This window comes from Pongo abelii, chromosome 8, assembly GCF_028885655.2.
Source record: "Pongo abelii isolate AG06213 chromosome 8, NHGRI_mPonAbe1-v2.0_pri, whole genome shotgun sequence".
Taxonomy (NCBI): domain Eukaryota; kingdom Metazoa; phylum Chordata; class Mammalia; order Primates; family Hominidae; genus Pongo; species Pongo abelii.
The window spans coordinates 10,296,659-10,312,029 of NC_071993.2; the positions used below are offsets into that span (position 1 = coordinate 10,296,659).

The 15,371-nt window shown below is 35.3% G+C and overlaps 1 protein-coding gene across 1 annotated transcript; it reads left to right on the top strand.

The window, feature by feature from the left end:
• The first annotated feature begins 12,085 nt into the window (after positions 1-12,085).
• Positions 12,086-12,460, top strand: LOC100452990 (elongin-C-like). Its single transcript, XM_054523122.2, has one exon. It carries the CDS (start codon positions 12,113-12,115, stop codon positions 12,458-12,460), a length of 348 nt encoding a protein of 115 aa, XP_054379097.1. The 5' UTR covers positions 12,086-12,112.
• The last annotated feature ends 2,911 nt before the right edge of the window (positions 12,461-15,371 follow it).

The window sequence follows — 15,371 nt, forward strand, 5'->3', positions numbered from 1 at the left end:
CTTTAAGAGCTATAACACTCACTGGGAAGGTCTGCAGCTTCACTCCTGAAGTCAGCGAGACCACGAGCCCAACAGAAGGAAGAAACTCCTGACACATCTGAACATCTGAAAGAACAAACTCCAGACACACCATCTTTAAGAACTGTAACACTCATCATGAGGGTCTGCAGCTTCATTTTTGAAGTCAGCGACACCAAGAACCCACCAATTCCGGACACAACAGCACTGATGGGAGTATAGCAGTGTCCGGTCACCACCTTGGTTTTGATGGGTTTGGCTGGCTTCTTTACCGCAAGCTGCTTTATCAGGAAGGTCTTTATGACCTGTATCTTGTGCTGACTTCATATCTCATCTTGTGACTGGGAATGCCTTAAGCATCTGGGAATGTAGCCTAGTAGTTCTCAACCTCATTTTACCCATCTCCTACTCAAGATTTAGTTGCTCTGGTTCACACACGTCTGACATATCAAATATTCTTTATACCAGGGAGCCATATTTTAAGGTGAAATTGGCTGCACTCCTTCAACGTGCTCTAGGGGAAGAAACCTTGAATTGAAATTAAAAGGAGTTGGTTTTTAATCATAAAACTGTCATTGACTAGAACTACAAAATCTTGAGTCTCAGTTTATTCCTTTGGGAAATGATGTTGGGTTAGGTGGTATTAGAATTACCTTTAAGTTCAGGCTAACACAGACGATGGGGTTGAGGGGGAGAAAGTAGCCAGTAAGTATTCTGTCTCTGGTCTTTGAGTACCTGTTTCTCAAACATTAGTGTTGAATATAAAAATGTTCTAGGAATAAATGCTCAGTGCTGCAAATTGAAACCAGCACTCAGCCAAAAGTTCTCTCAGCAAGGCAGTTTATTTCTGCAGAAGGGTGCCACTCGCATCAATCAAGATGGCAAGAGCACAGGGAACAAAGGAGAGCAGCGAGCTTTTATCTCTGATGGTAGTCCCTACCTCTGTGTTACTCCACCATGGACTGGGGTCGGACCGCACAATCTGAGCTAACCCGATTGCCTTCTTGCAAATATTTTTCTAAATATGGAAGGGAAGGGGGATGTGAGGTACAGAGGTGAAGCATATGAGACGTGCAGTTTTGGGGGAACAGTGGGTACAGGTAACCAAGGGAACAGATGTGAGTTATTCATTAGAGCTGATGGGAAGGGGGTAGTCTGTTTAACAGTAACTAGGGGCAAGGAGGAACAAGAAAGTTGAGTTTGAGAACAAAAGACAAGGAAGTTAGCAGCCTAAATCTTTGAAGAGAAACTCAGAGAAATTCATTGTATCTTACATTAGGTAAGAAAAAGCCATGAAAAGAGGAATTAATCAGAGTGGACTATTGTACCTTGATCTTTTCCTTGTGGGCAATCGGGCCACAAAATCCAGAAGAGGGGAGCTGAAGCCTGACTGGCCAGCCACACAGAACTTCGTGAAGATCCCTGCAGAGGCTACAACACAAACAAACAAAGGCATAAAGAAGCCAAATTCACTCAAGAGTATGATGGCCTGTGAGGACATTAAAGAAACCCAGAACCAGATAGTTATTCAAGTGGTGAAAACAGATTTCATTCAGGAACAATTACAGTTGGGGAAAATACTTCAGTAGCATATGAGAAAGGAAAATAAATCTTGGGTACCCGAAACTCATACAGCCAAGGGGAAAAGTTAAGCTGGGAACTGGGTCACGCAAACGCAAGCTTGCCTCCCCCTTTTGGTTTCTAAATAAGATGGCTACAAGATGAAAAGCTACACACCTCCCCGAAATATTTTGCCTACAAGGAAATTGCTAGTGAGCTCCAAGATCTTTACCCTAAGGTGTTTCTGTTAAAATTTCACCGTGACAATGTAAGTTGATAGCTTATCTCTACAGATGCAGTCACCCCTGCCCTCTTGACACAAATGCATATCTGATCGTTGCCCTGCCCCTTTTTGTCTATCTTGTCTTATATAAAAATGCAGATTCTCTGCATTTTTACTCTGTTCCATTTGCCTATGTCATCTTACGTGTAAAAAAAAAAAATGCAGATTCACTGGGCCAGACAAAGGCATGAATGACTATTTTTTCCCTACCGCCCTTACATGAAAATTGTATACTTCTCAATATCCCACCCTTTCCCCTTTAAATTGGGAGCCCTCAAAATTATATTCAGAGAAAGGCCTATACTTGTCTCCCGGGTGTGCATCCTTAACTTTAGCAAACAAACCTCCTAAAATAATTGAGACTTGTCTCATCATTTTTCTTGATTGACACATAGAACGGGGATCAATTCCAAATATATCAGGAACAAGTGGGGGCTGGGTGCAGTGGCTTGTGCCTGTAATCCCAACACTTTGGGAGCCAAGGCAGGAGGATTGCTTGAGTTCAAGAGTTCAAGACCAGCCTGGGCAAGATAGCAAGACCCTGTCTCTACATTTCTTTTTATTATTATTATTAGCTGGGCACATCCCTGTGGACTCAGCTACTCAGAAGGCTGAGGTGCAAGGATGGCTTGAACCCCAGAGGTTGAGGCTTGAGGCTATTCTGAAGCATAAAAATGCCACTGCATTTCAGCCTGGGCAACAGAGAGAGACTCCATCTCATAAATTAAAAAAAAAGAAAAGAAGTGGGAATTCACAGCCAAGGAGCAGGTTGAGGAATGGTTGGTAGACAGAAAATTACTATTACAACAGAGTAGGAAGAACCTTGTTAAATTAACCTAACAGGATTCTCATTGAAGGCAGGCCAGGGTGATCACATGTCACCTGGGGCATGGTGAGGGATAAGGAATTGGATCAGATATTAAAGGTGATCAGATGTCAAGGGTGGGGAGTTCTCTCAATCTGAGGTAACAGGATTCTTGCTTCAAGTGGGCTAGGGAAGCTTAGCAAGCACAAAGCCCAAGTGAAGGCCTAGTGGAGAACAGGGCTCAGAGAAGTCAGACTAAAGTCTAGTCAAGGAGAGACGATTTGTTGCTGACAAGTAGTGCAAACAAAAGAGGACATAGGGGCACAAGAATTGTTGATGACAGCCTCTCCAATGAGGGCAATTCCAACTTCAAAATAGAGACTTTGTTATAAGAACGTTAAAAAGAAAAGCCTTATGCAAATATGCATCTATTAACAATTATATACAACAAATATATAGCTGTATATTTCAGTTATTTATTTATTTATTTTTCTAGCAGAAGCAACACGTTTCTGGGCTTTAAAGCTCTGTGGATTATACACATTTAAACAAATACCCTCATTAAAAACTCAAATTTCAGAAGCTCTTTGCAAAGAGGACCAGTGCCTCTTTGAATATTTCATAGACTATAATAAACTGGCTCAGATTTCCTTGGCTGGTTGAAAGGTTCTGAAGAAAAAAGAAAGGAAAAAACATATTCAATGAAAGTGTTAAATATCCTCCAATATCTGGAGCTAGCAACTTCTCGGCATGGGTTGAGCTGAATTTCAAAACCATTGTCATTCCTAAGACAACCTGTAGTTTTAAATGACTAGGTTGTCAGCCTTTAAGTTTTCTGCATTTGCCTTTTCTGCTTTAGTGAATAGTAACAATTACATTGCAAACAGCATGTTATTTCCAACTGTTTTTTGACAGAAATCTTTGTGTTACAAATATTGCAAACTTGAGTTCATTTGCATGATTCATTTTTTATGTAAATCTTAAGGATGGAGTTTTTCTTTTAAGACTTCAATAAATTTGGTCTTTAAAATAGTATTGATTTGTCTTTCTCACACACACAAACATACTTGCTAAGCACAAGTATTAAGGGTTTGTATAGATTTGGAAACAATTTTTAACATACAGTTGTTAGGTTCATATAGCAAGACTTTTTAATAGCTGGAATTCACTGTTTGGGGGAAGGGAAATGATGCATTTGGAAAAAGGAACCAGGGAAATTATATATTTTTTTTTGGTTTTTTGTTTTTTTTCAAAGAACTTGTTCCAACACTCTCAAACTGAAAAAGAATAGATTGGATTTTCTTATATGTAATCAACTGAAAATGTCTTTTCTGGTTTAGAAAGAAGATAGAATTTCTGTGTTATGCAGTGCAACGGGCTTGGGGATAGCACAGGATGACCCAGACCCTTGAAGATGTTTATCTTTCAAGCTGATTTAAACATTTAACAACTACCGAGTCTTTGAAGATCTAAGGAAAAACCAGTAGGATTAAAGCCTATGTTCCAACGTTTTAAGATAACTTTAAATATCTAAAGTAGCACAAAGGCATTGTTTATTAATTATATCTAGCTTTTGTAGAATATATGTAGTAACATATTTATAGCAATTTATCCATATATATGTATGTGTGTATATACATATATGTGTATATATGTGTGTGTGTACGTGTATATATGTTTACTGAACACTAGATATGCAGAAGGCATTGATCTTTGCAAAGAGGAATAAGTGAATGATAGCTACAAATGTTTCAGCCCTTGATGAAGAGATTTTAACATTTCCCTTAGATTGGCTAAACTTGAGACAGGTGTGTTCATGACTACACTCCCATGACCTACTTTTTTGTAGAAGATTGACTTTAGAAAACTCATAATTGTAACTTCTTTCTCTGCCTCTTTGAGGTGTAAATCTTCTCTAAGACTCTTGAAGTTTTATAACCCAGGAATGTCTTTCTCAAGGACCTGGGAGCCATTTTTTGAAATGTAATCATTGAAGTGGATAGTGCCTCTGTCTCTTTATGGGAGGGAAAGTTTAATACGTGACCATTAGCAAAGAGTTGTCCTAAGTACATTGACTAACCTCTCCCCTAACTTCCTCTTGGACCTTTGCACTAGCTCATCCCAGTGCTTAAAAATCCTCCAGTCCAGGCTTTGGTTTGCTTGGCAGAGATTAGTTCAATCTCTATCCCCTATTGCCATAGTTTTGAATACAGTCTTCCTTGCCTGTTTAAATCTGTCTGGTACAGGTTTTTGTTTGTTTATTTTTCATCCTCAAGGAATATAAAATCTAGAGAAGTAAAAGTCACAGTTAACTTAACACAAGAGCCTTCAGTTAGTTAATACAGGAAAAATCACCCAGGCAGTCACAAAAGAGAGATTTCACTTTGTAATCACAGATACAAAGCCTTCACAATAAACATCTAAACTATACAAATGACTTGAAATGTAATGCATCCAAATTCATTTATTTTTATTTTGTTAAATATACCTATTTTTTGCTAATATGATTTAACAGGACTATGATCCATTTACAATTATAGTAGTGAGAATGCATAAAATTGTGAAAAGTTAATAAATACCTAAACAATACCATTTAAATCAACAGCATTTGTCCTCAATGTTTTTCTTTGTGAATTCTTTTTACCTAAATTCTAAAATTAAATTTTGCTGAGTGTTTTCAAAATGTCAACTCCCTGATCATTCAAATTTGCCCTTTTCATTTTATCTCTATAGAATTGGCTGCCAAATCCTATTGTTTCTTAGATAATCCTTTCTTCTCCTTAACTATTAATATTACCATTGTTGAATACCAAAAACCACCAGCAACTATAATGTTTACTATAAATGTGAATGTTATACTATCCAACTGTATACGTTAATGTGCCTTTATTATTTTAAGACATTCTTAAATAGATGAAGTTGTAAATAACTTCGTTTCCAGGATCTCTGCAAAATTCATTTACCTAATCAACAAACAACTTTAAGAAGCTCTCAGGCCAATAGATTTCTTAACGAAGATCATCAAAAAACTTTGTACTTTACAGGAGTGTTTTAAAACCCTCACTGCCTTCATCCATTAATTCCAGGCTATTATGTTCATAATCTATACTCAAGCTCTATCAGCCCCCAACACCACTTACAGACCTGTTTACCAGCACCCTGCCCAAGACAACCTCTTAAATATCTATTTCTCTCCTTCCTCTCAGATGCTACTAAGAATCTTACCAAGGTAGTGGCCTCTCTTAAAGCAGTCAGCAATAAACTTACCTTTGCTTTATCAATGTATTGTTTTGATGGTCTTTTGAAGGAGTCAGCAGTTGATACCACTAAAGACCAGGCCTTTCAGTGCCTTCCTATCCTGGATTGCTGTTGTAGCCACTTAGCTAACCCCTCATCTGCAGCCTTTCATCTCTTTAGGGTATTCTGCACACCCTAGCTAGACATCTTGTGCAAGAAATTGGGAGGACATTAACCACCAGATAAAATCCAATTTCTACTGTCTGACCTGAAATATATCCCAAGTTCCCTTTCAGCTTTACTGTCTATCATTCCCAGTAGTCAAACTCAATTTTAACCAGAAGGGCCAATTCAATTTTCTCTCTCTGTCTTCCTCCACCTCATTTTCTGATGTTTCTACACAATTTGCTCTCAATCCCTATTTGTATAAATACTACTCAAATTTTAAACATTGTTCAATTCACATTTCAACTAATAAATCCCTTATTTTATCTGTTTGTCTTTTCTGTGGTCTGAATTCTCTACTGTTTTGAAAGTCTTGTGTACAAATCATTGTTGCCACACAGTTGACCCTTAACTTCTAACTGCCTTGGACATTTTACTTCTATTTCTCCTGACTGATTGCTTGCAGGAATGAATTAGGCTATATATTGCTTTTTAATTTCCTATGACAAACTAGCAATTGACTTTTTGACCTTTGCCTGCTCACACCTTCAGTATCTTCCAGTTCTCTCTGGTGGAACTCTTGGTGGCAGCCATACATAGAGGATATAGCTCAAGATTGACCTCCAGAGCTAGTGATGGTCTCTGACCTACTTGTCATGCAAGTCAATGTTATCAAATCCATGAATGATACAGAAGGATGTAACTTCAAAGCGTATTATTTATGTATCTTTTCAGACATTCTAATGAACTTTTTTAGCTGTTATATACAGTAAACTAAATGAATTTAAAGTGAACAATGTGATAACTTTGGGTATATTCATACATCTTGAAACCATCATAATCTATTACCATAATAAACACAATGAACATTTCCACCACACTGAAAATTTCCTCATGCCCCTTTGCAACCTATTTCTACTTCTTCTCCTCATCCTCATGCAGCCATTGATTTCTTTTCTGTAACTATAGATTGGTTTGCATTTTCTAGAATTTAATACAAATGAAATCAAAGAGCATGCACCTTTGAGAAGGAAGGGCTAACTTCTTTCACTCAGCATAATTATTTTGAATTTTATCCATATCATTGCATGTATCTGTAGTTCATTTCTTTATATCGCTAAGTAGATATTTATAAATATAGAAGTTTTACCATTCACTTGCTGATGGACACTTGTATTATTTCCTGTGTTGAGCTATTTTAATTAAAGCTGCTATGAACATTCTTGGGAAAGGCTTTTTATGAACATATGATTTCATTTCTCTCAGTCAAACAACTAGAATTGTTTGGCTGAATCACATAGTAGATATATGTTTAACTTTTTAAGGAATCAACAAATTATTTTCCAAAGTGGTTGTGTCATTTTCATTCCCACCAGTAAAATATAAATGTTCTGGTTCTTCTAAATTCTCATCAACATTTCGTTGGGCCACAGTTTTCATTTTAGCCATTCCAATTGATGTGTATGTAGTGTTATTGCATTGTGGTTTTAATTTGCATTTCTTTGGCCACCAATGAGCTGAACATCTTTACAAGCATTCATTTTCAACTCGTCTTTTTTAGTCTCTTTCTGTATAGGACTTTTACATTTCTTAATTGAATTGTTGGTGTTTTCATTACTGAGTTTTGGGAGTTTTGTGTATATTTTGGACATAAGATCTTTTTGATCACATGTGAATGTGATTTGCAAAACTTTGTTCTACTCTTTACCTTGACTTTTTTATTCCCTTTGGAGTACCATTGAAAACACAGATACTCTAATTTTGATAAAGTACAATTTGCCATTCTTTTCTTTTATAGAACATACTTTGGGCATTGTACTTAGAAATTTAGCCTTACCCAAAGTAATGTAGATTCTTTTCTCCTATGTTTTTCTTTTACAAGTTTTATACATTTAGATTTTCTTTTTGGGTCTAGGGTCCATTCAGAATCAACTTCTGTATGTGGTGCTACGTATAGATCAAAGTCATTTTTTTTTTTTATGTAAGGATATCCAAAATTTCTGGCACCATTTGTTGAAAATACTATCCATTTTTCTACTGAGATGAGTTTGTATCTTTGTCAAAAGTCAATTTACCATATATGTGTAGGTCTATTTCTAAACTCTCTATGCTGTTCCATTGATCTGTGTATTACTCTTTATACCAATAACACATTCTCCTGATTACTGCAGCTTCATAATAAGTCTTAAAGTCAGGTAGTGTGTATTTCTTCCTACTTCATTCTTCTTTTTCGAATTTGTGTTGGCTATTCTATGCTATTTGCATTACTATATAAACCTTAGAATTGCCTTGTCAAATTCTTAAAAGAGAAACTTGCTGGTATTATGATTATTATCACATTGAATTGATATATCGCTTTGGAGAGAGCTGATAACAGATTGAGTTTTCTAACCTGCGAACACAATCTTTCTCTCTATTTGTTTAAATCATCATTATTTTCTTTCAGCAAGGCTTTTAGATTTTAGTACACAGGCCTTATACATCTTCATCATATTTATTCCAAAGCTTCTTATTTTAAAATTCTATTTGGGATAGTATTTTTTACTTTGATTTCCAAATGTTTATTACTAGTATATAGAAATACAATTAATTATGTATATCCATGTTTTATATTCTGACCGTGATAAATACACTTAAGTCTTGTAGCTTTTCCCCCTTCAAACTGGATATCTTCAATTTTTCTTCAAGTCTGATTGTACTGGCTAAAATGAGAATTGGTGAGAGTTCCTTGTTCCTGATGTTAGAAAATAAGCATTTAGTATTTCACCATTAAGTGTATTGATAGGAGTATATTTTTTATAGATTGTCTTTATTCGGTTAAAAAATTCTACTACTCTTAGTTTGCTGAGAGTTTTTATGAAAAGCAGACATTGGATTTTGTCAAGTGATTTCTCTGATCTCTTGAAATATTTACATGGATGTTCCTTCTTAATCTATTAACATGGTGAATACATTAATAGATTTTTTTAGTGTATTTGTATTATTTATACATCCTACCTGGTCATGATGTGTTATCATTTTGACTTATTGTTTGATTTGATACACTATGATTTTGTTTAGAATTTTTGCATCTATGTTCACGACAGATACTTGTCTGCACTTTTTTTTTCTATTGATATGCTTTGTGTCTCAGAGTAATGCTGGCTTTATCGAATACATTCAGAAATACTATGTTCTCAATTTTCAGGGAGGGTTTGTGCAGAATTGGTCTTTTCCCTAAAAGTTCAGTAGCATTCAAAAGTGCAACCAACTGAGTCTCAAATTTTGTTGTTGAAAAGGTTTTGAAGTACAAATTTAACTTCTTTAATACACATGGGGGCTATTGTGGATCTCTATCTCTTGATAAAGCTTTTGTGGTTTAAGACTTTCAAGAAATTTTCTCATCTATGTTGTGAAAGAACAACTCTAACATGAACTTGTTCATAATATTTAATAATTATCTTTTTTAAAAATATATCTATCAGCTCTGTGGTGATGGCACTACTCTTATTACTGATACTGTTAATTTGTCTATTCTTTCTGGGTTCCTGCAGAGAAGTTAATCATTTTTATTGCTGTTATCAAAGAGCTATCTTTTGGTTTCATATATTTTGTTTATTGTTTTGCTGTTTTCTATTTAATTAACTTCTGCTCTATATTGACTATTTCCTTCTCCTTATTTTGGATATAATTTACATTGGCTTTTAGTTCCAATTTGTCCTTAGGTAGAAACTGAGAATATTGCTTTGAAACTTTTTTTTCCCTACATGTTTTGTTTTCATTTGTATTGACTTCAAAATACTTTCTAATCTCTATTTTTGTTTTTTAATTTACATTTAAATTATTTAGAAGTATGTTATTTAGCTTCCAAACATTTGGGGTTTTCAAGTATTTTTTTAATTATTATTTCTTGTTTAATTTCATTGTGGTCTGATAATACGTTTTGTATGATTTAAGTACCTTATGTTTACCGAGACTTGTCTTCTGGCCTAGACTATTTTGTTTTTAGTAATTGTTCCGCTAATATCTGGAAAAAGATACTGATTCCTGTATTCTGTTATTTTGGGGTGGAATATTCTGAAAGTGTCAACTGGGTCAACTTGGTTGAATATTGTTTGAGCCTTCATTATTCTCACCTATATCCTGCACACATAATTCTATCAAATATTGAGAGTGGGGTATTAAAATCCCTGACTTTAATTGTATATATTTCTATGTCTCTTTGTAGTTTTATCAGTTTTTACTGAATGACTTGTAAAACTCTGTTATTAGGTGCATAACCATTTAGAATTATTTTGTCCTTTAGATGAATTGACACCTTCATCATGTTGAAATTTATCCTTGAATTACTCTGGAATTTATTTCTCTGATATTAATAGAATTATCCCTGCTTTCTTTTCATAGGTTATTTTTTGGTATATTTTTTCTTACCCTTTTACTTTCAACCTATTCATGCCTTTACATGTAAAGTCAGTTTTTAATGAGGACTTGCTTTTTATGCTATATGACAATTTCTGCCCTTTAGTTGGGGTATAGAGAGCGCATCATATAATTATTGATAAAGTTGGAATTACTTTTTTCTGTTGGTTTTAATTTTCCTCTCTTTTTTTTCTTTTCTGTTGGCCTTCCTTTGAATTAATTTAATATTTTTTGTAATTGCATTTCATTTCACTTGTTGCCACATTAGCTACAACTCTTTGTTGTGTTATGTTAGTGGTTACTTTTGGATTTGTATAATATGTAATTCATTCCTCACATTCTACATTCATGTTATATCATATCACTTCTCATGTAAGAATCCCAGGAAGACATACGTCCATTTCTATCTTCCTATTCTTCGAACTAGTCTTACCATCAATATACTTCTACACGTTATAAATCAAATAATTATCTTTATTCTTAATTTTTTTCTGAATACACAAACACAAGTGGAAATAATTATCATTTTTGACTTAAAGAGTTCATTCTCTCTCTTTTTAAAAAGTAGGCTTATTTTTAAAGAAGTTTTAGGTTCACAGCAATATTAGCAGAAAATGCAGAGCTCCCACATACATGCATAACTTCCTTCATTATTAACATCCCCTGCATGGTAACACATTTCTTATTATTGATGAGCCTACATTTACACATTGTCGTTACCCAATGTCCATAGCTTACATTAGGATTCACTGTACATTCTATGGATTTGAGAAATATGTAATGACATAGATCCCCCAAACTAGCATCATACAGGATAATTCCACTGCCCTAAAAAATCTTCTGTGCTGTGTCTCTTCATCCTTCCTTCCACACTATCCCCTTGCAACCACAGATGTTTATATTATCTCCATAGTTCTGCATTTTCCAGAATGTCATATACTTGGAATCATACAATACATATCCTCTTCAGATTACCTTATTTTACTTAGTGATAGCATTTAAGACATTCCTCCATGTATTTTCATGCCTTGATAGCTCATTTATTTTCACCACTGAATAATATTACATTGTCTGGATGTACCACAGTTTGTTAATCCACCTACTGAAGGAGATCTTGTTTGCTTCCATGTTTTAGCAATGATGAAGAAACCTGCTGTAAACATTTATGTGTAGTTTTTTGTGTGGACATAAGTTTTCAACTCATGTGAGAAAATACCAAGGAGCACAATTACTGGATCATATGACAAGAGTGTATTTAGTTTTGTGAGAAGCTGAAAACTGTCTTTTGAAGTGGCTGTCACAGTTTGCATTCCCACCAGCAGTGAGTGAGAGTTCCTGTTGCTCCACATCATCACCAGCATTTGGTGTTGTCAGAGTTTCAGATTTTTGCCATTGTAATCTTTTGTAATTGTATCTCACTGTCATTTTAATCTGCAAATCCCTAATGATGTATGATGTTGAACATCTTCTCATATGCTTATCTGCCATCAGTATATATTCTTTGATGAGATGTCTGTTCAGTTCTTTTGCCCAAATATTTTTGCCCAAATATATTTACCCAAATATTTGGGCTGCAAGTGGTTGCAGGGCTGATGAGAAACCACTGAAGCTCCTGGGGAAGCAAAGTAGAATTTCATAAGAACAAAATGGATGGAGAGGAGAAAACCTTTGGTGGCTGTGAAGGCCCTGATGCGATGTATGTGAAGTTGATATCATCTGATGGCCATGAATTTATTGTAAAAAGGGAACATGCATTAACATCAGGCACAATAAAAGCCACATTGAGTGGCCCAGGTCAATTTGCTGTGAGTGAAACCAGTGAGGTCAATTTTAGAGAGATACCTTCGTGTGCGCTATCAAAAGTATGCACGTATTTTACGTATAAAGTTCGCTACCCTAACAGCTCCACCAAGGTTCCGGAGCTCCCAATTGCACCTGAAATTGCACTAGAACTGTTAATGGATGTGAGCTTCCTAGATTGTGAAATAAAATAAATTATAATAAACTGTTAACTCTTTTCAGTATTTAATACCTGTAGTTCAGTTAGTAATTTTTTCATATCTAGCATGTTGCCTGTATGCAGTTGAACTATACAAAGTTCATTGCAAAACAGATTATCTTCTGTTTTTTGCATAGCAATCAAAGTTGAAATTTGTTTGCTACATCGACAAATTAAGGATATTTCCACAAACTGAGAAATAAAGATGCCAATTTGTAAAAAAAAATAATAATAATAATCATAAAGATAGTTATTTATATTTACCAATATGATGACTAATTCTGGTTCTATGCATTTCTTTGTAAAGATCTATTATTTCCCTCTCAAATTATTTTCTTTTAGCTCTTCTATGTGTAACAAATACTTATTTTATCTTTATCTCCAAATGATATATTTATTAGTTATGGAAATCTAGGCTGACATCTTTTTTTGTTTGTTTTAGTCATTTCAGTAATTTAGTTTTGTGGCTGTACTTTCTGGCATTATTTCTGAAAAAAAAAAGTGTGCTGTCATTCTGATCTTTGTTAGGTGAATCATTCAGATTTTCAATCTAGGAGATGATTGTTTTTATTAACTTTGGAAATTTGTGCACCATTTCTTCAAATATTTTTCCTAGGTCAGCCCTTTTTCCTTTTTCCTGACACATTCTAGTTAAACTGCTTGAAGTTGTCTCACAGACGATGATGTTCTGTTTATTTTTTAGTCTTTTTTTCTTTCTGTATTTTATTTTATACAGTTATGATAGCTATATCTTCAAATTACAAATCTTATCCACTATAATGCATGATATACTATTAATTGCCCCAATAGTAATAATAACTATTTTAATGTCATTATCTACTTAAGACCTGTGTCTTTTTTTTTTTTTCTTTTTGAGACAGAGTCATTCTGTCACCTAGGCTGGAGTGCAGGTGGAGCTATCACAGCCACCACCTGGAGCTCCTGGGGTCGATTCTCAACCTCAGCCTTCAGAGCATCTGGGACTACAGGCACCTGCCAACATAACTGGTTAATTTTTATTTTTTTGTACAGATAGGGTCTCACTATGTTGCCAAGGCTGGTCTCAAAATCCTGGGCTCAAGCGATCCTCCCACCTCAGCCTACCAAAGCACAGGGATTACAGGAATGAACCACCATGCCCAGCCTTACCCTGTCCTTCCTGAGTTGGTTTTGATGGCCTAGTATTTCTGTTAATCATATTTTTCTGCTTAGTTGCATGTCTAGTACACTTTCATTGAAATTTACTGATTGTGTGCTAGATATTTTTGTATTCTTACAAGTTTTCTTAAGCATTTTTGGCTGGGTGTGGTGGCTCATGCCTGTAATCCCAGCACTTTGGGAGGCTGAGGTGGGCAGATCACTTGAGGTCAGGGGTTCGAGGCCAGCCTGGCCAACATGGTGAAACCCCGTCTCTACTAAAAACACAAAAATTAGCTGGGCATTGTGGCACGTGCCTGTAGTCCCAGCTACTCATTAGGCTGAGGCAGGAGAATCACTTCAACCCAGGAGGCAGAGGTTGCTGTTAGCCGAGATAGTGCCACTCTACTCCAACCCAGGTGACAAAGCACGACTCCGTCTCAAAATAAGTATTCTTAAGCATTTTAGAGTGATTCAGTTTTACTGGGAAATTGATCCTTTCGAGACTTGCTTTTACAAGTTTGTTAAGTGGAACCAGAGCAGTGTTTAGTCTGAAGTTAACTTCCCCACCACCCAGGCAAAGCTCTTCCAAGTGTTCTGTGCGATACTCTGAATTATGAAGTTTCTCACATTAACTAGTGGGAAAAGGAACGATTACCAGCCATGACTAAACCCCAGGGATTGCTCCTTCTCTTTTTAATGATACTTTTTGCAACCTCAGTACGTGTGCCCAAATGTATGCATTGATCAGTACTCAGCTGAAGGCGTGAAGGAGATCAACTGCAGATCTTCACATCTCTGTGTGTGCAGCATTACCATTCTTTCTTGTGAATTGTGGATATTTCTATAACCAGAATTTTTGCTTTATCTCAGAGAGCTCTGGGCTCTACAGTGCTTCCCCTTCTTATGTCATAACAAAAACTCTCCCTTGGCCATCAGCTGTGGAGACTGAAGACTCCTCCCATGAGGTTTTGTGTCTCTCATGAATCATTGTCTTTTGTTGCCTGATGTCCAATTTTGTTAAAATATATTTTTTTAAATGCTTACATTTTATCTGGTTTTTTTTTCATTGTTTCTGGTGGGAACTTAAATTCTGGCCTGTTGAAAGCATAAGTGTCTGCCTTTTAGTTTAAGAGCCAATTCATATTGTATTTCTGATATTCTATGGGAATTGTCTTGTTCAGGGTTGTACAGAGTTTGGACATTGATGGAAATAAAAAAAATTGCAACACCTTTACGTTCAGACTGTAACAGCTGTAATTCAGTCACCTATTCTTTTTTAAATGAGCATTTATATGTGAGTGTAAAAATTATTTTAAGTAAAATTCATGTACTTGTTTTTCTCTTTTTAGATGTCACACTTTGAAAACAATAATTTACCAATAGGTCGGTGCAATAATAACAATTTTACTGAAGAGTATATTAGTCGCCCTTCTTTTGTGGAGCAGTTTTGATGAAGTCCTCTCTCAAGACAGTCATGATTTTTGAAGCCTTTTCTGAGATCTTGTCCAGTGTGTAATATTAAAATGTGCCTTCATTGCTCGTTTGTATCATCTTATACCACATAAAATTTTTCTTTGCCATAACAACCCTAATATATTTTTAACTTACGTCTAGGTCTGTGTGAAACAAATAATTCCAAAATTTTATTCTTTTAAACTACTAAAAATTCCCAATATTTATATTATTATGGGGACTTGTAATATATATATATATATATACAGTAAAAATATGGGAGAGTTCAGTAATTACGATGTCAATGCCCCCAA